Source organism: Urocitellus parryii, chromosome 2, assembly GCF_045843805.1.
Source record: "Urocitellus parryii isolate mUroPar1 chromosome 2, mUroPar1.hap1, whole genome shotgun sequence".
NCBI classification, from domain to species: domain Eukaryota; kingdom Metazoa; phylum Chordata; class Mammalia; order Rodentia; family Sciuridae; genus Urocitellus; species Urocitellus parryii.
Window position 1 is genome coordinate 104,146,556 of NC_135532.1, and position 26,515 is coordinate 104,173,070.

Here is a 26,515-nt window from a genome sequence, read left to right on the forward strand (position 1 = left end):
TACGGACATCTTCTTTCTACTTTGTTCAATCAGCACTTATTGAGATGCTACCTCATACCCGGAGATACTGTGGTAGACACGGTCCTTGTCCTCGTGGGTCTCGGGGTCAATGGATGGGCTGACCAGTAGAACAACCATTGGCCATGTGTGACTGTCAGGCATTTGAAATGTCAGAATTAAGAAGTGCTAGAGGCATAAAATATACAATGGATTACAAAGACTATGAACAAGCAATGTAAAAATGTTTAATAATTTTTAAAATTGATTATAGGTTGAAATGATAAATGGAGGTACTGGGTTAAAGTCTAGGATTAAAATTAATGTCACCTGTTTGTTTTTACTTTTTTAATTTGGGGACAGGAAGATGGAGAATTCCACACGTGTCCTGTGAATTGTAAGGGACAGTCACAGGGAGACAGGGAGGATGGTGAGAAAGGCGCAGATGAAGCGGTCCAGTTGGGGCTCTTCCTGGACGGGGCTGGAGGACAGGACTGCAGAGGGCTCAGGCGGGAACAGGGAAAGTCCTATAGGACCATGAACACAGGAAGGAACCAGAGCAACACCTAACCTTTTTAAAGTCAGTATGTCAAGCACTGTTGCAGGTGTTTTACATGTATTAACACCGTTCATCTCCACCACCCCGTGGGGCAGTTACGTTTCTTATCATCTCCATTCTATAGGTGAAGGAATGGAGGCACAGAGAGGGAATGCAATTCGCCTACGTTCACACAGCTGGCCAGTAATTCAATCAGAACTTAAACCTGAGAGGTCTGGCTCCAGAGCCTCAGTGTGGACCTGTCCTGTAGCTCCTGTCCTGTGTCAGAAGGGGCACCCCCACAAGTCTGGGGCAGTACAGAGCCCAGACCGAGAGGAAAGAGGGATGTTGGTGGCCACAGGAAGTGGTAGAGAGCAGAGTTGTCACTTTGTGGGCACCTGCTCTCAGGTCCTCTGCCCCATACTGCAAGCCCTCCCTCCCTCTGTGCTCCTGGTCCCTCTGCCTTGCACGCTCTTACCCACAGGTCCCTTCAGCCTCCCCTTTCCATCACCACCCCCTCCCAACCTCCATAATGTGGAGTGTGGGCTCCTACAGCACCTTGTACCTTCACCCTTAGAATTTCTTAGAGACATAATATAGACTTATTTATGTTCCTAGTTTATGCCACCAGGGAAGGAACTATGTCTACTTTTGCTCATTTTATATACTCAGCACCTAGCGTATTGCTACCCTGTGATCGGTACCAACCAATATCTCTATTGAATCAATGATCAAATCTGTTCCTACAAGACAGGTCTTCTACTCATTTTACAGATGAATAAAACTGTGCTCGGCAAGCTTCAGAAACTAGCCCCAGGTCCCCTTCCCAGGTAAGCGAGTAGCGAAGCTGAAACTTCCCCTAAGGTGACTTGCTGCAAACCCAGGGCATTCCCACTGCCTCTCATGCCAGGAGGGGCCAGAACCCCCAGGAGGTGCATCCAAGCCGGAGGCTAGGGAGGAGACCCCACTGCCCCTCCTAGCCAGAGTGTTCCTGGGACTCACGGGTGTCTGATGCTGTGCTTCCTCTGTGCCTCCTCCCACTCCAGGCCCTGGTCTTTCATCCAGATCCCTCTGTGTCTGGCAGGGCTTCTCAGTGCAAACTTTTTTGTTCTTTTTAGGACACACAACACAGGAGAATTTGCTAGAATTCTGTGTGTTTGGCTCAGATATGGCCCAATCGTAAAGACCATGGTCCGGTCTTTTCCCAGGTGGACCCTTCTGTCCCCCTTTTCTGGAGCAACCAGTCCCAGAGTTGCTAGCTCTCCCAATAAGCATTCAGTCTGTCATTAAATGCTAAGTATCAAGGGGCTGTGCCATGTCCCTTGCAGGGTACCATGAGAAACTCAGTCTTCCCTGGCAGAGGGAGGCCCCATGGGTAAGACTCCACCTCACCGGCTCTGTCCTAAAACACAGTTTGAAGACCTTTCTGTCTGGGGCTTGTGATCTGCCTGGTCTCTGCACAGTTGATTGCACTCGGGGTGGAAACACCGGAGGAAAAATGTTCCCTTTCCTAATTGTCAAATTTAAGACATGTTTCCTGACCTGTTAAAATATTGAACTTGCTCAGTACATGGGCGCTTACAACCTTCAACAGGCAGACTGTGCCTCTGCGCCTCCTCGGAATCTGTGCCCCAGGGCCCTGACGGTTGTCATCTAGCTCAGGAAATTCTTGAGGAAATATCCCCAGGTGAATTCTGTCGCTCACTCGTCCTGGAAGCAAAAGCCTGGGAGGAGGAGGAGAGCATGGCGGGCAAAGAGAGGCGTTTTGCTTGGGGGATGAGAGGAGTCCTAGAGGAGCACCTCGGGTGGGCGGGGCCAATGTGTGGCGAACAAGGTGCTAGAAGGTGGCAGGGGACTGGCTAGGGTCTTTCCATTTAGTTCACTGTCACACTCCCAGTGCCCAGGAAGTGCCTGAGGCATCGTGGGACAATGATAAATGCTTTAGGAGAGAGAGGAGAGAGCTGCATAAATTTCACAGCACGCATCTTCCTGGGATATTTTTTTTTTATTCCAGATAATAGTCCTAGGTGCCTTGTAGGAGAATAGCACAGGTACAAAAATTGAATAGATGGCCCACTCTGTCCCCCACCCTGCCATGTGACATTGTCCAGACAGAGGTCAAGTCGTGAGGCTTGGCCACACCAGAACCCTCTCGAGGGCTAGTTGGAGCACAGCTTGCCAATTTCTACACTGCCGTTTCTGACCTTGGCGTGTCTGGGGTGGGACTGGGAAATCTGAATTCCTGACAAGTTCCTGGGAGGTGCTGATGCCTCTGGTCCAGGGACAGCACTTTGAGAAGCACTTGGGGGAGGGAGGGATCCTGATGAACTGTGTTCAACGAGGCTTTTCCAGAGAGTGTTTGACAATGAACCCCTTTGTGCATCAGCAAGATGGTATCTTACAGAATCCCAGTTGGGAAAGGAAACCTGAAGGAGTCCGAGGAGAACATATCCCTGAGTGGTGATGAAGGAGGTCCTGGTGTCCCCTGGCTGTGGCGTTCCTCTGCCTCTGTCCTGCCCTGGAGAATGAGATGGCACCCACTGTGCACAACCCCAGAATTCACTGAGAACAGATTTTTCACAATGAAACCTCTAACCTCTGACTCCTCCCAACACAGCCAACCCTGCCTCCAGGGGGCCCTGAAGGCTTAGTGGACCAGCCCCAAGCTGGGTGGGGGAGGAGCTCTGAATTTGGGAAGAGAATGTTTGCCTGGGACTTTTTAATACATGAAAATGGTGATTAGAAGTTTTGGGGGATCTGCCATGGGTGTCATGGAAGGGGGGGTCAGGATACTGCATGAGGGGCACTGCTATCAGTAAATAAACCAGCTGGTCCCACAGAAATCCAAGCAGGGAGCCTGGCACCTCACCACTGACTGATAGAGGACTGGCGAGCTTTCTCTCCCCCAGGAGTTAAAATCCTGGCCGTTAGGAAATCCTGGGTTTAGAGGCTCCGAGCCTAACTCGGGATCGTTTGGGGGACTCCCCAAAATTTCAAATGGGGGTGGTCCTTTTGACTCAGGCCACCTTTTGTGCTTCCTGCTCAGAAGCCCCTCCTTTTTGACAGGAGGCCCCTGTGGGCGCTTCTGAATACCGTGGTCACTTTCCAGGGAAGCACACTGCCCTCCCTGTAGCTGGCTGAAATGCCAGCCAGCAACCTCCTGGCAAGATCTCAAATAGATTCGCAAATAGAAGTGGCATCCTTGCCTCAGCAGGAGGCTGATCTTGGCGCTAACCAAAGCCTCATGTTTCTACAGACCCAAAACAGTGGTCTGAGCCAAATGGCCCTGTACGTGGGCAGGGAGACCTGGTTTGCAAAGATTCTTGGGTGAAATAGCGCTCCATTTCATGAGATGAACTTCAGTGCTGACCTACTCTTCAAATCCCTTCTGTGGAACAGGAGCTCACGTAGCTCCATTATCCATCGCCACCTGAATGCAATATACAATTAGTCCATTGAAGTAAAAAATCATTCTCTAGAATCCAAGGCATTAAAACAGAATAGCATTTCTTCCCAAAGCACAGAAGGCTTTTCTCAAGCGTGGCACCTTCCAGGGTGTTTGTTGGTATTTATCATCTGTCTTCTGTAGAATCTGTGTCTCTTAACTTTATCAGTTTTTTTTCCATATAAATGCTCTATACGCTCATCTATCTTCCAATCCACTATTTCTGTTTCCAGCTTTCCCATCTATGATTAACTTATTTTGTAGATTAATTTTTGTTTCAATAACTATGTGTCACATCCCGGGGTTTTTTGTTGGGTTTCTTTGTAGCCTCTGCTGTCTTCCATTTCCTTTCCAATTGTTTCATTTTTCTGTATTTCCTGTTACATGAACTTGATCATTTGTCATGTCTGCTTTTTTCCCCCCCCACAAACTCAAAGGACTGTTCCTTCTTTGCTTTGTGATTTTCTGCTGAGCTCATCTCTGAGAGGAGCTGGCTGGCACATGCCCCAAGTTATGGCATCTCTCCATCCAGAGGCTTTCGATGATGCCTTTGCCAAGAGCCCTATGGACTTTGTGGGTGCATTTCTAGGTTAATTTCTGTACCCAAGGTGTTTGCAGAATGTCAGCTGTGTGCATTTGATCTGATGCCTATGCACAAAGCAGGCTTTGGAGACAAAATGTGTGGCTCCATCCCTGGGCTAGGGGTGGTGTTTGTCCTGGGACCCAGGCTTCAGGTGGTCCCCTCAGAGCACAGGCTTCATGCCAACATCCCAGGTGGAGTCCTCTCCTGGCAGAGAACCTGGGTGTCCATTCTTGTCTCCTCCAGGGCTTTGAAACCCCTGCTGATGGAGTGGTTCAGCCCCGCAGCAGACTTTGGTATCAACTCCCAGGTGCAACTTTAGTTCTTTTGTGTTTGATACCCAAAGAGTACTCTTCCTAGCTCTCTTACCTTTGTTCCTTCTGTCACTGTAGCTGTTGTATTTCACCCAGCATCTCAGCACATTTGCAAAAGGAAAGCCCAAACATATGCACTCAACATTATAGATGCCTTAGCCTCATGGGTAAACACGATGATCGTTATTCTCATTTCACAAACGAGGCAGCAAAGGATTAGAAAATTAAATTATTTCCCCGACATCCAGAACATGATTCCCCAGAAATTCATGAAGAAGGTGTGATACCCAATTGTTACCCCAGACTTGGCCTGCAACAAATCCCCCCCTGCCTGCTCTTCTGCTGCACCTGACCCTGTGGCTGGCTCAAACCCAGGGTGGCCAGTCCCTAGCAGGCTGCTTGCTCTATCTGACCCACCCCAGACCAAAGCTCTCTACCCTTTCCATTGCCTTCCACCTTGCAACAGCCTGTTCCACATACACTGTCCATCAAGCTCTCCGTCCATGTCTTTGCTTCGTCTAGCGTGCCCAGGGTTGTGACTTGGATGACAGATCATGTGGGGAGCAATTGCTGAGGCAAGAACACAGGGGAAGGAACAAGCAAGGCTGGTGGAGGTTGGGGTGAGCTCACCTGGGGGCACCAGGAACTTGAAGTGCCTACAAAACTCCAGATGAGATTTTTCAGGCACGAGGCAACACACAAGCCCATGACTCATGAGATGAGGCTCTGCTCTGGGTCCTGACTTAGCAGTCTTGTGAAACTGAGCCACTGATTGTGTGTGAAATGAAAAGACAAGGGGTTGGAGAGTTAGCTCAGTGTCAGAGTGTTTGCCTAGCACGCGCAAGGCCCTGGGTTGGGTCCTCAGCCATGGGGAAAAAAAAGGATTTAGAAAGACTAAATAGAATAAAATAAACAAGGGAACAGAAAAGACAAGAGGCCAGACATGGAAGCCTGTGGTAGCTTGTGTGTTACTTTTCACTCTCCACAAGTTGTAAGTTCCTTGAGATAAGACACCATGTCACTGGGGATGGTGGCTCATGCCTATGATCCCAGCAGTTTGGGAGGCTGAGGGAGGAGGATTGCAAGCTTGAGGCCAGTCTCAGCCACTTAGTGAGGCCCTCAGCAGCTTAGTGAAGCTCTTTCTCAAAATAAAATATAAAAAGGGCTGGGGCTGGGGCTGGGGTTGTGGTTCAGTGGTAAAGCGCTTGCCTAGCACATGTGAGGCCCTGGGTTCGATCCTCAGCACCACATATAAATAAATTAAAAATAAAGGTATTGTGTCCAAGTACAACTAAAAATTACATTTAAAAAAAGTGCGGGGGATGTGGCTTAGTGGTGAAGCACCCCTGGGTTCAATCCTTGGTACAACCCCCCCCACCCAGAAAAAAAAAAAAACATGAAGAAACCAAGTTATTTCCCTTTATTTTTGGAAAGTGCCTAGGACAGAAATGATTCTCCTACTTTATACACTTGGGACAAGGACTGAATGGTATAAAGAATAATATGAAGAGCTGCTTCAGATTTGAAAAGTGCTTCCAAGGTTGATTGTTATTGCGACTCCCATCTCCTCCTCCCACCAACAACCTCTGGGCCTTCTTTGTCTGCAAAACAAAAGCAAACCTTATCCTCAGCCTTCAGTTCCAAAGCCCTGGAGCCATACCTCAACTCCTCACTCCCCCTAACACAGCCCCCTGCACCCCAGTTCTGCATCTTTTTGCTCCTTCCCATCCTCCCGGTGGGTTAGACACCCTCCTCCTCCACATGGTTAACCCAGCACTTTGCACAGATCCATGACAGCTGTGAATCAGTCTGCTCTCAGCCTTTTTGGTGATACCATGACTGAATCGGAAGCTCCATAAAGGCAGGTGCTGTATCTGTGGTTGCTCATAAATAGGACAAGCGTTTAGCAAACGTCTACAGGAGGTATGGAGAAGGAGTGAGTCTCTGTATTCCCCCTGACAATAGAAAAGACGAATGAAGAAAGGAAAAAAAGAGGTTTCTGCTTCATTTGCTTGGAATGTAATTCCTAATGAAATCTTAACAGTGCTCTGATATTTGCTCTAAATTCTCCCTTCTCCCAGCTGGAAAGCATCGTTCCATTCCCGAGGACCTCACAGTGCTTCATACCTGGCCTGCAACACTTATCTCCATTCCCATTGATTTGAATATTTTGTGAACTCAATACACCATGTCCTCCAGTAGATTGAAAATCTTAAAGGCAAAGGACATATCTCATAAACTCTGCATCCCTTGCAGCCCCTAGTAGACACAGTGATTGATTCACGATAGTTGGTAGGTGAACGTGTCCCACGTTGAACAGCCATGTTCAAAAATAACTGATTAACAGGGGAAACCGAGTCAGGACTCCCCATCTGGCCCTGTGTCAGGTACGTGGATCAGCCTTTCAGCATCTGCAAAGAGGACTTTTTTTTTTTTTTTGGTCTTTTTTATCTTTTCATGTCATGAGCAGCTTCCCTGGCCCCTGATGGCTTGGAATGAATATCAGCCCACTCCTAATTCCGACCTCCTTCGACTCTGTCCCTGCTACCTTTCCTGGACATTTGTGTCTGGATTTGTGACTCACTCACTAGCTGGATAGCAGCTACAGCCACCTTCAATGGAAACATTTGCAGATGTTCTGAGAGTAAAGTTTTCTGAGCATCATCTAAAGGGATGGTGGCATTGACGTGTTTGATGTCAGCTGGCTTCACCAGTGAGTGCCTCACAAGCACTCAGGAATTCAAGTTCTTCTCTCCCCCTAGGAAAGGTCACTTTGCCTAATTTCCTTCTGTCTTGGTTGAACATTGACACATTTGTTTTTGTTGCCTTCTGGCTCGATCATTTTTCAATTATAGTTTGTCCCCGTAGTTCTAGCAGAGGGTCAATGCAGGTCTCTTCTTGATCCTAGATCCACATTTATGAAACCCTAATTAGGCATTCCCTTTAGCTGCTAATACAGATTACTTGGTGGGATAAATCTACAGACCATAAGCTCAGTAGGAACTAAAAGACTGTTAGGAGGCTCAATTAGGAGCTCACCAGGCAGCTCCCAATCATTCTGACCTCTGAGTTTGGACTCAGGTTGTTCCTCTCACCCAGAATCCCTCTCGTTTCATTTTGAAGAATATAAATATTGCTATCTTTTGCAGCCCATATTAAAAGGAGATAAGATGTATCCCTTTTCAAATTTCAAATTCTGATTTTCTCTCCTTGCTTTTACCTTTTAGTACTTAAAGTGGCAAGGAGACAAATGCACATCCTCATAGTCTGTGGATAGGAATGTAAATAGTTAACAATATTTTGCAAGGAAAAAAAAAGTTGACAATATGTATCAAGAACCTTAAAAAATATCCCCAATCTTTGACCCAGAAATTCTGTTTCCAGACATCTTTCCTAAGGATATCATATAAATATTTGTTCACAAGAAATTAATTACAGCACCATTTGTCAGAGTGGATATAAAATTAGCATCTGATACTAAAGGAGGAGTTAAGTATATTATAGTATTTCCATATCATATAGCCATTTGAAATGAAGTCTGTGAAGGTATTTTCATGCCGATGTTAAGGGGTACATGTGAACTTTCAAACTGTCATACAGTGTGATTCAAATAGACCTTCCCTGGGCTGGGGCTGGGGCTCAGTGGTAGAGCGCTTACCTAGCATGTGTGAGGCACATAAGATAAGGCCCATCAACAACTGAAAAATATTTTTTCAAAAAATACACCTTTCCCAATTGTTGCTTCGCAGGATTTATGGGAGTGCTCTAGGTAGAAAAGTTCAATCTCCAGCGAGGCTGAAGTTATCACAGGCATGCACTTTGAGGCTGCTGGGAGCCTTGGGTATGCTAGTGGGAAGGGGAAAGCCACTCCACCCACCCGAAAGTGGCTCAGCTCAGCACACAGGGTCACTCTTTTAATGCAGGACACATTCAACACCATGGCAGCTGCTCACCAGTGGAGCACGATTCAAAAAGCTGGAAGAAAAACACTGAGGAAAAAAATTGTAATAATGAGAAGGGTTACTAGTGCTGTGATAATATGAAATTATTCATATTGCCTCTTCCTGGGAATTTTTTGGTATTGTCTTATAAATGTGCTAAGTGTTGAGAAATTAACGAAAACCAGAGAGACCTTCTCCATCCAGCTACTGGAGACGGGGGGCACTGTAGAGTCAGGTGGAACGCAGAGGCAACCTGCCAGTCTCACGAAGAATGGCACTGCCTTGGGGGTGACAATGGGCCCAGGGCTGGGGAACCCTCAATACTGCCTGTTGGCTTGTACCTCCTGCAGGTTGCAGGATATGATCAGGAGCATCTCACTGTCACGTGGACTTCCAGATGCCTCTGGGGACCTCCCCAGGATGTGAACCATGGTTTGTCCTCAATTGCCAACTCCACACCCAGGCCGCATTGGGCTTCTTGGATTAAATCTTCATTCAAATATTCTTAGTTCCCCAACCTTCCACCAGCCTAGACAGACTTCCCTTTGTGCCACCCCTACAACCCAAGATCACCTCTCCCTGGTCACATGCCCAGCCCAAGATTCCTATACCAAATCAGGGTCTGGCCCAGGACATCCTGGAGAAGAGGAGTGTCACCTGAGTCAGGGCTTCTCACTTAGTGTCACAAGACTTCAGAGTGACGCTTCTGGACCCTCCCAAAGCCTCCTAAAATATTCATCAGGCTTTATCAGGCTAATGGGCTTCAAAAGGAGTAATTTTCTGAGACATGAGACAGGACAATATAAAAAGAACATTAAGGGAAAAATTCTTATTCCAAAATGAAAGGAATAGATCATTTAGCATCCCTATTGGTGTTATCTATTCATGAGAAACAGCACATTTAATCCACAGTGGGATGTAGGGAGGGCTTTGAGCCTCACCTTAGGGTCACCTTCATGTGGAACTCATCTGTCTCCCCTACCACAGACGGCAGGGGCGATGGAGACCAGGGGATCAGACAAGATGTGTCAGAGGAGGACTTTGTGGGGTGCAGAGGGAGAATGGCAGAGTCCAGCATGACTCCAAGGCACAAGGAGGGCAGAGGGAGGAGGGTGACACCGTCCCGAGTCCTGCTGCCTTCACGCTTCCTGTCTCCTTCCCAGGATGTACTAGTCTTGGCTTTGATTTTGGATGATGCTCTAAGAGTTCAGGCTCTTGAGGTCAGGAATTATAACTGCAGCCCACTTCCCCACATCTCTACCACCAAGCCAATAAAACCAGTGCCCCGGCCTGAGACCAAGAGTCTCCAGTGCTGCAGGCTGTCAGGACTTATGTGACAGTGCCCTGCCCCAAATCCAGGCCAGGAGGGTCCAACAGAGATCCTGCCTTCTTGGGTGTGCCAGGGTAGGGACAGCTGAGTGTGCTGGGAAGACTCTCCCCATCAAAGTTGATTTTGCTGGAGTTGAAAGGGCCAATGGATGACAGCAGCTTCTCGGGCAAGCCCTCCCTTCAACCAACACTGAGGTTCCAGGTCTTGCAATTCTTCCTCTTTCTGTATTCATTGCCTCTCTGTTCATTTGATTTCCATTTCTGTGGCAAAATACCTGTGAAGAACAACTTACAGGGAGGAGAGGTTAAATTTGGCTCAAGTTTCAGAGGTTTCAGTCCAGGGTGACTTGACCCTGTCTGGGGAGAGGCAGAACATCCTGGTGAGGAGCCTGTGGTGGAAGCAACTGCTCACCTCAGGGCAGTGAGCAAGAAAAGAAAGGGCTGGGGTCCCTTCCAAGGCATGCCTCAGGTGACCTACTTCCTCCAGCTAGCCCCCACCTCCTCCAGTTCCCACCATCTCCCAAAAGTACCACCAGCTGGGGACCAATCCTTTAATATCTGAGGCTTTGTGGGGGTGGACAAACCCTGACGTCTCTCACTCCCTTCTAATTCCTGATTCTTTCTTCATCTTTCCTTTTCTGGTACCCCTCTCTCCTCCTCTCCTTTATCTTCATCTTTATTTATGCATTCAATTTAGCACCTTTTTTTTTTTAAGAATCCCATCTATCCCCAAACTTAGACAAATGATTCCAACTGAACTTTTTCTCTACTAAAGAAATAAGAGAAATTTTATTCAAAGCAATTTATGCTGACGCCCCTACCTGTCCATCAAAAATCTGTCAGCCTAGGTAGCTGGTCATGATATGACCAAGATTACCTGCCTTTAGTCAAATGAAATTGGCCTTCTGTATCTGCAGGTTCTGTGTGCACAGATTCTAGGACCAGCAGAGGATCAAAGCTGTTTGAAAAAAAATTGCATCTGTATTGAACAAGAACAGATGTTCTTGCTTGTCATTATTCCCTAAACAACACAGCATGACAGCTATTTATAGACCCTTTACATTGTATCGGGTATTATGAGTAATCTAAAAATGAGTTTCACTATGAAGGAGGATGTGTGGGGACCATGTTTAAGTACTTGTTACGGTTTGGATATGAGACGTCCCGCAAAAGCTCACATGTGAGACAATGCAAGAAGGTTTCGATGTGAAATGATTGAAATATTAAAGTCTTAACCTAATCAGTGAATTAATCCCCAGTTATGGATTAACCGAGTGGTAACTGAAGGCAGGTAGGGTATGGCTGGAGGAGGTGGGCATTGGGGTATATAGTCTGTATCTGGCAAAGGGAGACTTTCTCTGCTTCCTAATCATTGTGTGTGCTGCTTCCCTCTACCACACTCTTCCACCATGATGTTTGACCTCACCTCACACCCGGAGGAACTGAGCTGGCTATCTATGGACTGGGACATCTGAAACCATGAGCCCCAAATAAAGTTTTCCTCCTCTACAATTGTTCTTGTCAGTCTTCTAGACACAGCAGCAAACAAGCTGACTAAACTAGCACTGCATCATTTTATATATGGAATTTGAGCCTCTGCAGATTTGGGTCCTGGCAGGGCACCTTGGAGCCAATCTCTGAGAAAATTGAAGGGCCACTCTACTCACCTGAGGATTGGGTTCTCAGGTGTTCCTCTTCTCACTGTGTCTGACAATGAGTTTCTGTAACCTCAAGTGTACGTCAACCGCCATGTTCCTTGAATTTTTGGCAATAACAATTGTTGACCCAGAAATGTCTTCCGCACCTTTCACAATTAGGATAAAGGAGGCTGTTTGATGTTGAGCTGCATATTTGATTTTAACTCTTGTCTTTCTTTTTTTTCCTCTTCATTAGATTTGTGACAAAGAGTGGCATTACTATGTCATCAATGTGGAGTTTCCTGTGGTTACGCTGTACATGGATGGAGCCACATATGAGCCCTACCTGGTGACCAACGACTGGCCCATTCACCCGTCTCACATAGCCATGCAACTTACTGTCGGTGCTTGTTGGCAAGGTAACGCCAAGTGGAGTCCTTCTCCTGACTATGTTTGTATACAGTCTATGAAAGATGCTAATGGAAAAGCAAGTGGTATAAGAGTTAGCCAGAAAAAAAAATGTTCTGCTACCCCTGACTGATAAAATAGGTCTTATGAAACCTAAGTTTTAATCCAGACACTAAAGCTGTGTAATCAGGAAGCACTTGGCTTGAGACTAGATTTTGATTTTAGATCAACATGGGCAGTTACCTCTGAGTGGCTAATGCCATATATTCTCCTGGAATCTTATCTAGTTCCAAACTAAGGCTGCATAGAGCAAAGGCTAAATGTAGACTCTTCTATTGAAATTGCCAATTGGCTCCCTTTATCCCCACACAAGTGGCCCAAGTCCCCAACCCTCTGTCCAAGGGGACTTATGAATGCCCAGGGCTGTGGGGAGTGAGTTGTCCACAGATCATAAGACCATGGAGGTCATGCTCAAAGTCAGCTCAGCCCTAGCCCCTCCCTGGTGGGCCCTCCATTCCCTCCTCATTTCCTCAGCTGTGCCTTCTAGTCCCCAATTCGGGATGTGGAAGCTGGAAAGCCAGCCCTCTGTGCCTGCACACAGGTAACCCTGCCTTTCACTAGATCTGCTGGAGTCTTTGCCTGTGCTGTCTCAAGGACTAAGGATTCTCGTGAGATAGCAGAGGGGAAGGAGGGTGCTCCCAAAGAAACAGATCAGCACTGTGAGATATGACCCGGCCTTGTGGCAAAGGACTCTGTGAAAATTCCCAAGATCCGTGACTTCAGACATTCACTGTGGGAGGATGAGGAGGGAGGTGGGATGTCATACAGCTGTCCCCTACTCTCCCCAGGGGACTGTTCCAGAACTTCATGCAGAGCATCTGCTGGTGCTCAGGTCCACCTAACCCATCAAGTCCCATCGTCCCAGATAAATGTGGGGCTCGTATAAAAACAAATCGGGTGAGTTCTGGGCTGCTCCGTGAAACAGGAGTTGGAAAGAGGTTCACATAGTACAGCCTGGGAGCATTTCAGAGGCCAGACCCAGGAAGGAGATGAAGCTAAAGAGGGAGAGGAGAGAAGGTGGTTTTGAGCTGAAGTCACCTACTCAATCTGACATGCATCACCTGGTGGTGACATGTTCAGTAGAACTCAGGGATGAGAGTTTGTTCAATATGCGGTTTCCCAGGACACAGGAAAGGGAACAATATCACCAGGCAGGCTTCCATGAAACTAAATGGTATAGCAAGGCACTAAATTAGACGGTGCATAGGAATCATCAACCACTGACCCAGCTGTGCTAGAGAGATGGCCCTTGGTCTTGGTGTGACTCAATGCTCCAGCTGGGATACTACTGTAGCTACCAGTGAACATAGCCAGGAGAATGCCCAGAAGAAAAGAGGGCCCTAGTCATGTCGCCCATGAACCTTACCATGATGCTCCCTATAGGCCCTCAAAGACCACATCTGGATCCCAGTCATCCTAGCCTGCCACAGAAACCTGTCCCCACCTCTGCAAGGCCAGCTACAACCACCACTTCCTAGTCACATATCTGCTCCCCTGAGTGGGGGACTTGTCCCACCAAACAAAAAGTGATTTTATAAATAATTGAGATAATTGTTGAATCAGTTACAATAGGCTAAGTTGTGCTGCAGTGATAAGCAAGCCCCAATTCTCAATTGATTAAAATAATTCTAACTTCATAGCCACTGCAAATCAATAGGGATCTTCTCTTCTCTGCTCTATCCTCAGAGCAGGATCCAAGCAGTCAGAGCAGTCATGTTGCTGGGTACCTAAAAAGAGGAAAATAAAACATAGCAAGTCGTAGAAAAGTTTTTAATGCTTCCAACTATCAGTGATCCCAATCATTTTTGTATTCCTGTTTTGTTTTATTGACTAAAGCAAGTCGCAGCTAACTTTCACAGGGCAGGGAAGTGACAGTGATGATATATCTGGAAGAAATTAGGAACAAATAATTTTGATAAACACGGCAGTGTATCCACCTGGTCGACAAGTATTTATTTGACTCTCTTTCTCATGTAAGAATGCACCTACCCTTTCCTAAGACAGACCCAACGTCTCACCAGCTACTGTCTCCAGTTTTAACGTCCAGGCTGCCTGAGTGATTCCTGGTAATCTATCCAAGTGACGTGCAGAGGAGGTCTATAGAAAGCCAATATATGTCTTCACTTGATCAGGAGACCTATGAATCAATAGAACAAATTATTTACCACTGCCATGGCCACCACACCTTTCCCTCAAAACACACACACACACACACACACACACACACACACACACACACTGGAATGAGGCTTAGTGAAATGAGCACTTCCACTAAGAAGAAGAGAGTTAGAGAAACACAGCAGTGTTGGTCCATAGCAGTTCTGAAGTCCCTTTTGGCAAATGTGGTGAAGATGGAGAATATTCTTCACGGCCCTGGACACCATTCACTGAGAGATGATTCCTTTTCCAGTATTGCCACAGGCAACATCTCAAGAGGATATAGTCACTCTATAAATACCTAATATGATAAATGGTTACAATTTATTTAAAATTCATGCCACAAAAGTGTTTGAAACATGACAACCAAATATGCATTTATTTTTAAAGAACGTGGTAGAAAGAATGCATGCTGGGTGTTCAAATATTTCTGGTCCTCTTTCCAGATATATGCTGGGACCACTCTTACTTGGAGTCAGGTGTGCCCACGTATCTTGCTTTGGCTGCTGAACTGTGAATGAAAGAAGGGCCCTTATGTCATTTCCTGGTGGAAAACTTCAGAGCCAGTGTTACAAGGTGGCCCTTTAAACACATGGGTGTATCCGCTCCTCTGACAAAGTGTTACTAGTCCCAATGAATAAACAAGTGAACCGAAGCTCTGAGAAGGAAAGAAGTTGACCCAAAGCCACCCAGTCAAACTTCCCCACCCTGGTCATATCACATACTCACATGTGCATGTGCTCTTGATTCTGTGGCTCATAGTCCCCTGTTGATAGTTGATCATTTTGTCGATGTAATTATGTGTCTGGGAGGAGATGAGGGCTGATGTGCATTGATATAAATGCTGTAAACCCTTTACCTTTGGAGACAGGGACAGCCTTGTAATCAAAACAACATGGGAACTTGCATTGCTGGATCCTCCTCTAAGGTTTCCTGCAGTAAAAAAGGGTTCAGCCTTTGGAGTCAGAAAGAAAACTGACTTTAACTCAAATTCCATATCTGCCACTTGCTAGCTATGTGGACACTGCAGGATCCTTAACTTCTATGAGCTTCTATGTTCTAATCTATAGAATAAGAGTACAGGCTGCCTCACACAGTTATCCTAAGGCCTAGATGAGGGCGGGACACATCGTGTATGCTTGCTGTGTACTATTTAATGCACAGATTTAAAATTATCTCCTGGTCTCTTCTCCACTCCCTTTTCTATTCCTTTCATCAAGACCCCACATTGCAGACGTGGCACGTCTGAGCCGTGGTCCCGCCTTCCTGTCTTCCTGCCTGTCCTGACTTTCCTCCTGCCCCCCAGGACTAAGGCTTACACACAGCTCTGCCCTCTCAGCTCCATCCATGACCCAGAAGCAAAGCCAGGGACACTGCAGAATAGCCAGTCAGAAGACAAATGTCGGAAGCAGGGGCTGAAGTGGGCAGGGATCCCGTTAGGCTGTCTTTTGGGTCATGGAGACTTGGATATTTTCTCTGAAAAGAAGGACGACACATTAGTAAATTAAGATCCTTAAAAAACCTTTAAAATTGGAAAACTGTGTTTTATGGGGGGAGTAAGTTCAGAGGGAAAGGAAGGGAGGTGACAGAAAGGAAGGCTGGTACAGGCACGCTCAGGGTTGCCTGTCACCTAGGTGGACCAGAGGAAGTGGAGAAGAGGCAGGGAAAGGGTCGAAACTCAAGCCTGGCACATCACGCTGCCGGTATAAGAGTCTCCACTCCCATGAATGCTTACGGCCTTCTTGGAGCCATGTTTTTTCTAGAATGGAAACAACAAGGATCTTTCAGCAGGACGCAGTGCTATGAACTTAATGGCCTGCAATGTGGTCCTCATCTCCGTGTGTTTCCAAGCCTTCTGCCCTCTACTTATGTGCATGGTCCAAGCCCTCCGTGGGCACTTCTAATTGCCTTTGGGCCTGCAATTATGGGGAGCTTTTCAGGTGCTTTTGAGGTTGGCAAGGAAACTGGTGCTCATTTGTGAAGTTTCCAATCAGGGTTTAACAATGGGAATAGAAAATGATGTAAGAGCAGCTGCTTGGTGGTTGTCCTGAGCCCTGGCCCCAACACCGTTGCTGGGCAGTGTTCACAGTCCCAATTAGCTCACTGTCTCCTGTTAGCGAATTTGAAAGCCAGTGCAGTCAGTGAAACTTCATTTTCATCAGTATTTTCCTAGTAATTAAAAAAATGGGGATACCATTTATACTTCAGAAATGCCACCAAAGAGGCCGAGAATATGGAGCTTCTCATAACTGTAGAAAATGGCTTTCCCAGTCAGAATAGACCTTGAGCATCACAAAACAGCTTTCCTTCCTCTGCATGGCTCACACACACCACTAAGATGATGACACATCTTGCCATCATCTCTGTGTTCAGAGTGGCATGGTACTCTCAGGATGGAGCCAGACCCTCTCATGAACCAGCTCATTCTTTCCTAGCTCAGACACTGTTGGCTCTCTACGAATACCAGGGTCCTTGTTTCTCTAGGGGTTATGAATGAGTCTGTTTTCTGTTCTTATAATAAAATAGCTGAGGTTGGGTACTTTATAAAAAAAAAAAGGTTTACTTAACTCACAGTTCAGAAAGATAAAAAGCCAAACAGCATTGTGCTGGCTCTGGTGAAGGTGGCTGTAGCCATGTCACCTCAGGGTAGATGTCATCACAGTGGTGGATCAAGTGCAGGTGGGCAAGATCACATGGCAAGAGAGAAAACCAGAGCACCTGGAGGAGCTAGTCTCAAGACCACTCACTTAAGCCTCCCCTCTAAAAGCACCTACTACATCTCAGTATTGCCACTTGGGGTCCACACTTCCATCCCAGGAACCTGTGAAGGGCAAACTCAAACCATAGCAGAGTACAGCAGAGCATTCAAAGGACCACCATCCTTTCCCTTATGTTTCTAAGGACAATAATTTGAATTCTACTCATAAAAAATAAACATCATATACTCACCCGTGCTTGGTCCCTGGACCTCACACTGGGGCCTGACCACCCAGATACTACAACACAGCTGTGCTAGGAAGTCAGCAAGGCTGTCCATCAGGCCAGACCAGGATCCCTGGGGGCTCTGGGAGGTGCCGCAGCCTGGGGCACTGCAGGGCACCTCTGCCCACTCTGTCCCGGGAGCAGCTCTGTTTTACCGACTCCGTGTGGGACGTCTGGCAGGAGCTCTTTTACTGAAATGGCTAAATGTGTTTGAAGAAGCACTGTTCCTGGCACACGTTCAGGAAGTCACCGTCCTGCTCCTTGATCGATCCCCATCCCTTCTTGGTGGATCTCATCATTGACGTCCCCTCCCTGGGGCTCTATCCCTTGTGACTGCCTCACCCTGTCTCTGCCAGGGTCTTTCCCCCAGGGTTCAGGACACTGGCCTTCCTAGAATGTCCAGCCCTGCCCACTCCTGATGATGTCACCTGCTGTTCTTGGACGAGGAAGGCGTCCTGTTCTCGTTAGATCCTACCCCCTCAAGGCAGAGGATATAGAAAAGGGGATGTTTCTACAAATTAAAGGTTGGCAAGAAACAGAACCTCACTGCAGCTTGGGGAGGAGCCTCGGCAAAGAATAGAAATAGTTCAAAAGGGATAAAAAAAAAAAAAAGGTAGTAATTGCCCCTGGGAGTTGTAGTAATCAGTAGCATATGATCTTCCGATCCAGGGGAATTGGAGCCATATGTGGCCCTGGGATTTGCTACACATTCTCAGATCATTTTTCTTCCAGACACTGGTTCAGACACTTGGAGTACATGCCTTCACTTAATAAGCTTGGTCTAATTTAGTACAAATTTCTCTTAATAAAGTCTGTGTTGAAATTATCTCACATCCCTAGGGTCTCTGCTGTTGGAAGCTGGGCACGTACTGGCACAGTCTGCCCTGCATTCAGACGGCGCTTCCTGAGGAGGGCTTCAGAAAGCTCCAGTCCCCCAGGACACTCCTTCCATGCAGAGGTCAAGGTCAGGCCATTTGGGAAATAGCACACACCATTCTGAGTCATGACGCACCTTAGCTTATTAAATGCGCTCAAAAAGGCCAAGGCAGGAGGATCCCAAGTTCAAGGCCAGTCTGGGCAACTTAGTGAGACCCTGTCTCAACACACAGTTTAAAAAAGGCAGAGGGATGAGGGAGGATGTAGCTCCACGGTAGAGTGTTTGCCTAGCGTGCACAAGGCCCTGGTTTCCAACCCCAGGACTGGAAAGAAAGAAACCAGAAATAAAGGAAAAAAAAAAAGGAAGGAAGGAAGGAAGAGAGAGGAGGGTGGGGTGGATAGAGGGAGGGAGGGAGGGAGGTGTGGAGGGAGGAAGGAAGGTGGGGAGAAGGGAGAGACGTAGATGGGCCAGAAGGATTCTCATAAAGCACTTCAGTAAAGCCACCTGATTCACATTATTTAGCTCATATTTCTCCAAGTTATTTCGCAATGGAACTCACTCTGTCCAATGGTGTTCTGTTCTTAGGGCACCCTATGGCAAACACCCCTGTTTTTAATGCAGATCTCCATCCCCTTCTCAGTGAAGTTTCCAGAGAGTCGAGGTTTGTTCTCACAGATCCTCAGCTCCACCCCCTTCCTTGACTCCAAGATCTAGAAAAACTAGATAGCGTTTGCTAAATCTCGTTCTATTTTTAAGACTGTTTTGACAAAGGTGTATGGCTCATTCTCTCTCTCTCTCTCTCTCTCTCTCTCTCTCTCACACACACACACACACACACACAAATAACAGGGTGTCTCAATTTAGCTGTATTAGAAAAGTTTGTTCTAAGGCTTGGTGTCACTTTGACAGGGGCAGGGAGGGGGTCATTTGTTTTGAAGATAACACAGATGGAATCAGGTTTAAAGTTCAGTGAATCATATCTAAAAGCCCAGTATAACTGAATGAGAAGTCTCACTTTGCATGGTGCTCTGAAGATTGTATTAATGATAAAATTTGATGGCAATCTTAAGGCAAAGCCTACCATTGCAAAGTTTCTAAGGGATCCATGGCAGGAGGGAGGAAGAGACCACTGAAAGGAAAGACAGGAAACCTCCCTGACACCCTTCATCTGGGAGTTCCTTGGCATCTGCCATCACTGTACCCAGCTGCCCCGAGTAAGTTGTTGGCATGTACCATGCCCCATGCTGAGCCGTTGGCACGGGCTCTTCTTTGGACCTCCCTAGGACACTATGCATAGGCATAACTGTGCCTTAATTTTGCATATGAAGAAACAGGCTGAGAGAAGATAAGTACCTTCTCAAAGTCACCTGTGGTCTGGATTGGAAGGCATATCTGTACCACTGAACCCTCACCCTGAGAGAGATAAGTGGTGCAGAAAGATTCCCATAAAGCACTTCAATAAAGCAACCTGCTTGACCCACTTTCATTTTTGATGCAGCCACTTCCATATTTATAGCAGCTTGATTCACAATAGCTGAACTATGGAACCAACCTAGGTGTCCTTCAACAGATGAATGGATAAAGAAAATATGGTATATATATTCAATGGAATATTACTCAGCTTTAAAGAAGAATGAAATTACGGCATTTGCCGGAAAATAGAGGAAATTGGAGATTATCATACTAAGCAAAATAAGCCAATCTCAAAAAACTCAAAGGCTGAATGTTTTCTCTAATATGTGGATGTTAATTCACAATAAGTGTGTATGTTGTGGGGTGCAGGGCTAGAGCAGAATAGAGTTACCTTAGATTAGGTGAAAGGAGGGGAGGGAAGGGGATGTGAGGATAGGAAGGATAGTAGAACGAAACAGACATTATTACTTTATGTATTTGACTGCATGACAAACGTGATTCTACAACATATACACTCAGAAAAATGAGAAATTATGTCCCATCTATGTATGATATATCAAAGTGCATAAATGCAATCTACTGTCATGTATAACTAACAGGTAAAAATATAATCTCAAAAAAAAAATAATGAAAGGGTCAAGAAAGCCTGCTGAGAGTGTGTCATGGCCAGCCAGGATGACAGATCCTGTTTCTCTGCAAGTAACCTGCAACCTGCAGCCATGTGCATACCCCCAGGATGGTGTGGACAGAGTTTCAGAGCTGCAGCAGATGGGGTCTCTGACACACTTCACTTAGTCTTTGCATTCCATGGGTGTCTCATCACTGAAATGAGGAAATAAAAGAAAGCAAGATTTCAGACAGTCTTGCCATTTGCATTGCTCAAAATGGATAGCCAATCATCCATGAAATTGTGTTCATCAGGGCCTTCCCCAGCCACCCCCACCCCCTTTGCACAGAGCACCATGCGACTCAGGCAAGAGAGAACCTGCTCCTCGCTGGTTCCTGTGAGTTTCTTTGCCTAATCGCTGTGGCAGTGACAGCAGGAAAGACCAGGAGCACCCTGAACACATTTTGCTCAGGGGGAAGATTTACTGCATTCACACGACGTAGAATATTTACTTCAAATTAGGCTTCAAAGACAGTGACCATTCCTGATTCCGAAGCTGTCATCACAGTGAGCGGGTCTCTCCTCCAGATGAAGGCAAGCTGTGGTGGGGGGTGGGGGATGGGTGTGGAGCTCTCCATTCCCAATGCAGGCTCTGGCTCAGAATAAGACAGGCTCCATCAAATCATGTTTGCCAAATACAGCCATCCCTCAGTATCTGCAGGAGATTGGATCCTGGACCACCTGCAGATACCAAAATTCAGAGATGCTCAAATCTCTTATATAAAGCATTTGAATAAGACCTACCCACATCCTCCTCTGAATATTTCAAATCACCTCTAGATTACTTCTAATACCTAATATAATGTAAATGCTAGGTAATAATTTCCATACTGTAATGGTTAGGGAATGATAACCAGAGCCTGTACGTGTCTATTACAGACACATTTTTAAACTATTTTCAATCTGCGGATGTGAAACCCAAGGACACGGGGAGCCTACTGAATCCACTGTTGTTTTTCAAGATGACTGTTTCCTGGCAAACTGACACTTGCCACTGGGTGTCTCTGGAAAAGCCATGTGGAGTCCACAGAGCCCAGCATAATTGGGCATTCTCCCCCAGCCTCCCTCTGAGAAATCCTCCCTGCATCTCTCCAGCCACATCTCATTATCTGATGTGTAGGACAAAGACCAGGGAGCAAGTAAGACCCAAGTTAGCAGCTTGGCTTCACTCATTTCTGGCCTGTGGGGCCTTGGACAAGTTATAGAACTTTGTAAACCTCGTTTATAAAAGGAGATGTTAACTGCAGCAGGAAGATTCTCCTTCACAAGAAGAAAATGGCTTTCCCCACATCCATGATTTTTTCATTTCAAGCCCTTTTTCCAAGTGAGTGGGGGGAGATTTAGCCTCCAATGACTTTGACTTTTCCCCTTTTCTCTGAGTGCTGGATGATGGCAGAAGATAGATGGTGCTAGGGTGTTGAGGGGCCCTGGTTACCTTTCCATACAGGTGTCCACTGAAAGGGTGCTCACCTCTTTTGGTCATCAGTCATGATGGCCCTTCAGGACTGTGTCCTGGTATTTCCTTGCCTTACTTGGCGGGGCACATCAATATTTCCCTGCATCTCATGATCTTTCTCAAAATCCATCTGTGGTTCATTGTCCTAGCCGGCCAGGCCAGCAGCCAGCATCCCACATCCTACCTCCTGAGCAGCTTCAAGGACCTTCACTCTGAACCTCTGACACTGTATCCCCCCACCTCCTCCTGCCACCCTCCTCCCCACCTCACCTGGAAGACCTATTCCCAGGTCTTCTCTGCCCTCCTGAGGCTTTGGGAAACAGCATTTGGGAAAAGACTCCGCTTCAGCCTCTTCCCGTGATCCCCCAGGGAGCAAGTCAAGAGATGTGTTAAAATGGAAGTGAGATGGGAGAAATGTCATAGAAAAAAAGAAAATAAAGCACAGAAGCAAAGATCTCCAAGATAGTACCCCCACTTAAGGATTAAATAAAATAGCACATGGAATAAAATATCTTATTAAAGAATCCTCCGTGTTTCAAGGACCTAATAAATGGTACCTATTTTTCTCCCTCGGACCTATTAATACGGACAGTTTGTCTATATAACTTGTTTGGAAATTAATTATGCACTGTTCAGTATGTTTGCTCTGCTGGCAGTTGAATCTTTTATTTTTGTTTTATTTTGTACTCTATTCTCCTATCTAGTGTAAGTTCCTGTAGAGTGTGGTCCACACTCTAGGTTAGACCTATAGCAAGCACTTTAAAAACGGGTACAGATCTGGGCTCAGGAATCCAAAACCACATTTTGCAAACACTTAAAGAAGGTTGTTTGTGGGAACAAAAACTTTGAGTTATTTTATTTTCTTAAAATGATTCATGACCTTGTTTACTCTAAATGTTAACAGAGGAGAGACGTGACCTAGGTGGCCACCTGAGACATTAAAAATTTTAATGTATCTATTATTTTTTTAAAAAAAAAATTCTACATCACGGTCACCACTGGGTGCAAATATATTTCAGACTTTCACCTGGTCTCCTGTGGCAAAATGCTAATTGAATTGATTTCCTGGAGCCCCATCCCTAAAAATAAATAGAGTGCAAGATCTGGATTCTTGAGTCGAAAATGCAGAACATGAATATGTTTTACTGAGAGAAAACAGTGTGTAGGAAAGTGCTGTGGTATCTGGGAGAGTCACAGAGGTTAGCCCTTGAGGACGGCCAGAGGCAGGGTCACGGCTGGTTTTTCTCAGACTCACTCTGGACTGGGCTGGCGGCCCCACCGCGACACATTATTTTGTGCTGCGTGTGGGTGGGTGGCCACCTGCTTCCTGCAGTGTGGTCTTGGCCTCTTACTTCAACACTCTAGGCCTACATTTGCTCAGCTGTGACTGTAGAAGGAGGACCTACTTCCCAGGGGCTTCGTGAGGATCCAGTGAGAGGATATGTGCTCAGGATCTCTCGTAGTAATGGGTACATAGTTCACGTCCATTAAACGATGGCTGTTGGATCTGCCGCTCCAGGGCAGGGCAGGGAAGACTGTCTCCGAAGGGTGGCCGCTGCACCAGAGACTCGGCTAGCTCCCTCCAATCTGCAGGTTGACAAAACACATCCCTCTGCTGGGCAGGAGCATGCTAATGTCTCAGAGGAGCCCTTTATCTGGGGGGCTTTTAGGATCCAAATCAAAAGTCTCCCATTGATTTCTCCATAGTCATGGGCTATCTCAGTCCATCCCTCCAAGCCAAAATCTACTCGGAATTCCCTGGGAAGTAAAAATTTCAAAAGGGACCTCTCATTTCCAAAGTACAGAGCCTTTGGGTGGCAGGGAGCGTCACTGTGAGTCAAGATGGTTTAACCCTTAAATATAGAAGAGTGGCCCCGGCAGCTGAGGATATCCCGAAGCTCAGCAGCGAGGGCATCTGTTGAGACCTGATCCATCCTACCATGACTCTCCTGGCTCTGCTCTCCCCCCAACATGCCTTAGTTGTCCCTAGACTAATGGCAAGAAGCCGTGGCAGCCCTCAGCCTTCCATCTTGACCTGACCGTCTGGGGGAAAGGCAGCAGGAGTTGCTTAAAAACTTTCTGGAGAGAATAAAACCAAAAGTTTTTTGTTTTTGTTTTTTGTTTTGTTTTGTTTTGGGCATAATCTGCAAGCCAACATCCCTCTTGATCCTTGCCTAAATTTGGTCTCATGTTTATTTCTGGGCCAGTTCCTCCGACTTATTAAATGCCAGGTGCTGATTGGCTTCATCTTGGCACTGGGTCCCAAGTCCACCCTGAATCAGTCACTGGAGCTCAGGGATGGCATATGGTATTAGCTTAAATGAAGTAGAGTCCACTCCTAGAGATTGAGTCAACCCCCTACCCCTCAGGGCTGCTCAGCAGGAGGGACAGGGTGAGACAGATGCCGCTTTACTGGTATTCACCTCACTGTCACCTTCAGTTAAGCAGGCAATTATAGAGTGTCTGTTGTGTGCCAGGCAGGGTACAGGCTGCCAGGAGGACACCAAGAGGCCAAGTGTTGTTGCAAAGGATAAACGAGCCCGCTTATGCAAAGTGCCTGGTGTAGCCCTCAGCCCCTGAGATTCCTCGGTATTGTCTTCATTAAAATGAATAATGCATGCGTGATCCTTGCTATCCAGGAGAGAGAGAGACTTAAACTAATAAATTAGAGGAGCGTGCAAAGAGGAAGCCTGCGGGCAGCATCAAGGGGAGAGATCCCACAGGAGTATGCAAAAAACCCAACCAAGTACAGTCCCACCTCTCTTAACCTTGGCTTCACATCTGATTCACTCGGCTCCCCGATCCAAGTTAAGTCGGAACCCCTGGGTGTCAGGCGAAGCACGGGGGCATACGTTTATCTTTTTAAAGATCCCCCAGATGATTAACCAAGGTGCTAAACCACAGTGTTAGGCTCCGGAAGACAGAAAACACACAAATAGAGCATCCTCTAACAATGCCAGGTTGGGGGGGGGGGGATATGTTAACATCAACTGTCCCCTTGGGTTCCAAGGCTCAGGGCAGAAAGCACAGGGGGACCCTGAGCAAGGAGAGGGCATGGAGGACTGGGGACTCAGGGAAGGTTTCAGAGAACAGCAGGGGACAGGGAGCCTAAGGGACCTCAACAGACTGTGAGATTTGCCTAATCGGAGCTACGGGAGGCGGGCGGGGTCTCTGTAAATAGGAACAGGTGTAAGCGCAGGTAAGTGGGCAAACCCAGAAGGTGTTATCAGTGAGTGGCCAACAGGAAGGAACCCCACCCCGTGACCTCTATTATCAATGGGGAAATAAATCACACAGAGAGAGAGAGAGAGAGAGAGAGAGATGAATCACAAGAGTTTGCTTTCCCACTCAGGCGTATGGGACTCACGATCAATGTAACCCTGGCTCCATAGCCAGTTGGTGTCTTGACAGGGTCACTGGTACCCAGCCTCCACAGGGCAAATGATGGAGCCTCTGTTTCTTTCAGGGGGAGAAGTCGCCAAACCCCGGTTTGCACAGTTCTTCCACGGCAGCCTGGCCAGCCTCACCATCCGCCCTGGCAAGATGGAAAGTCAGAAGGTGATTTCCTGCTTGCAGGCCTGCAAGGAAGGGCTAGATATTAACTCCTTAGAGAGCCTCGGGCAAGGAATAAAGGTAAGAAAGGAGCCGGTGTCACCCCATGGAGATGTTGATTTAGAGGCTGAGGCTGCCCCACATCCCGGTAGGCCAGGAACGAGTTTATTTCTTGCACAGAAATGGTGCCACTGCAGAGTGGGGGAGGTTTGTGGCTGTGACTCCCAGGAGGGACTGACTTCTGCTGCCCTCTCCTGAAACTCTGAGATCCAGTCCTCGTGGACCATCGGCCCACGCCCTACAGTCAGCACGTGCATCAGGTCTGCCTGGAGGAAGTGATTCGAGTCCGTGGGTTGATCGTTTGCTTTGCTTTTCATTCGCCTAAAAGAACTGAAGCCTCATGCAAGAATACGTCTCAGGCAGTGTAGGAAAAATAAATACACCCCACCAAAAGGATCGAAAAATAAGTAAATAATTAGGACCCAGAGCGATACATGAGAAAGGAAAGGGAAAACAGAGGGGGCAGAATTGGGGGTCATTGGGTCTGCATCATTATGGTGCCGCACAGGTCATACTCCCAGCAATCCCTGGCCATCAAAAGGAATGTGAACAGATTCACTATTTTTATTGCCCGTGTGAAACAAAAATATCCAAGTGATCTGAGAGAATCAAAGCTATGTTCTGAGAAAAAGCATCTCCTGAAGGGAGCAGGGAAGGATGTGACCGGCTATGGGGTTATTTTCTGCCTCACCCGGGGTTAAAGAGCTCCTGCTGCCAGTGGGTCCCTTGGGTGCTAAATAAGTGGCAGAGACGATATCATCGGAGCCCCTGCTCCATCAACATGGCCCCCAGTCTGGGAAGGCAGAGGCAGTCTCTCAACTCTTCTCAGGAAGTCAGGGTGGCCCAATCTCTGTCTCCTGGGGACAATGGTGGCTACCCAGAGCCCTAGAAGCTGTGACAGTTCCCCTCCTTGGTCATTTTCCAAGGGAGTGATTCTACAGAGAGGTTTCCCAGGTGCTGCCCATCTTTACCCAGCTGTGTCCTACTGTCCCACCCTGGGCCTGCCTGCCCTGAACAACAGAGTGACTGAGGACCTCCCTCTGTGGTCATCAAACCTTCCATGGACACTTGTATTTGCTCTGTGCTGTGAACTCAGATACCA

At 47.0% G+C, this 26,515-nt stretch overlaps 1 protein-coding gene across 1 annotated transcript in view; it reads left to right on the top strand.

Annotated features, from left to right (window-relative positions):
* The window catches only part of Clstn2 (calsyntenin 2), a 337,621-nt gene that overhangs the window by 293,514 nt on the left and 17,592 nt on the right, over positions 1-26,515 (top strand). Inside the window, exons 9-10 of the mRNA XM_077795496.1 lie at positions 12,038-12,200; positions 25,268-25,434. Of these exons, the coding sequence (XP_077651622.1) occupies positions 12,038-12,200; positions 25,268-25,434 (330 nt within the window). The remainder of the gene's footprint in view (positions 1-12,037; positions 12,201-25,267; positions 25,435-26,515) is intronic.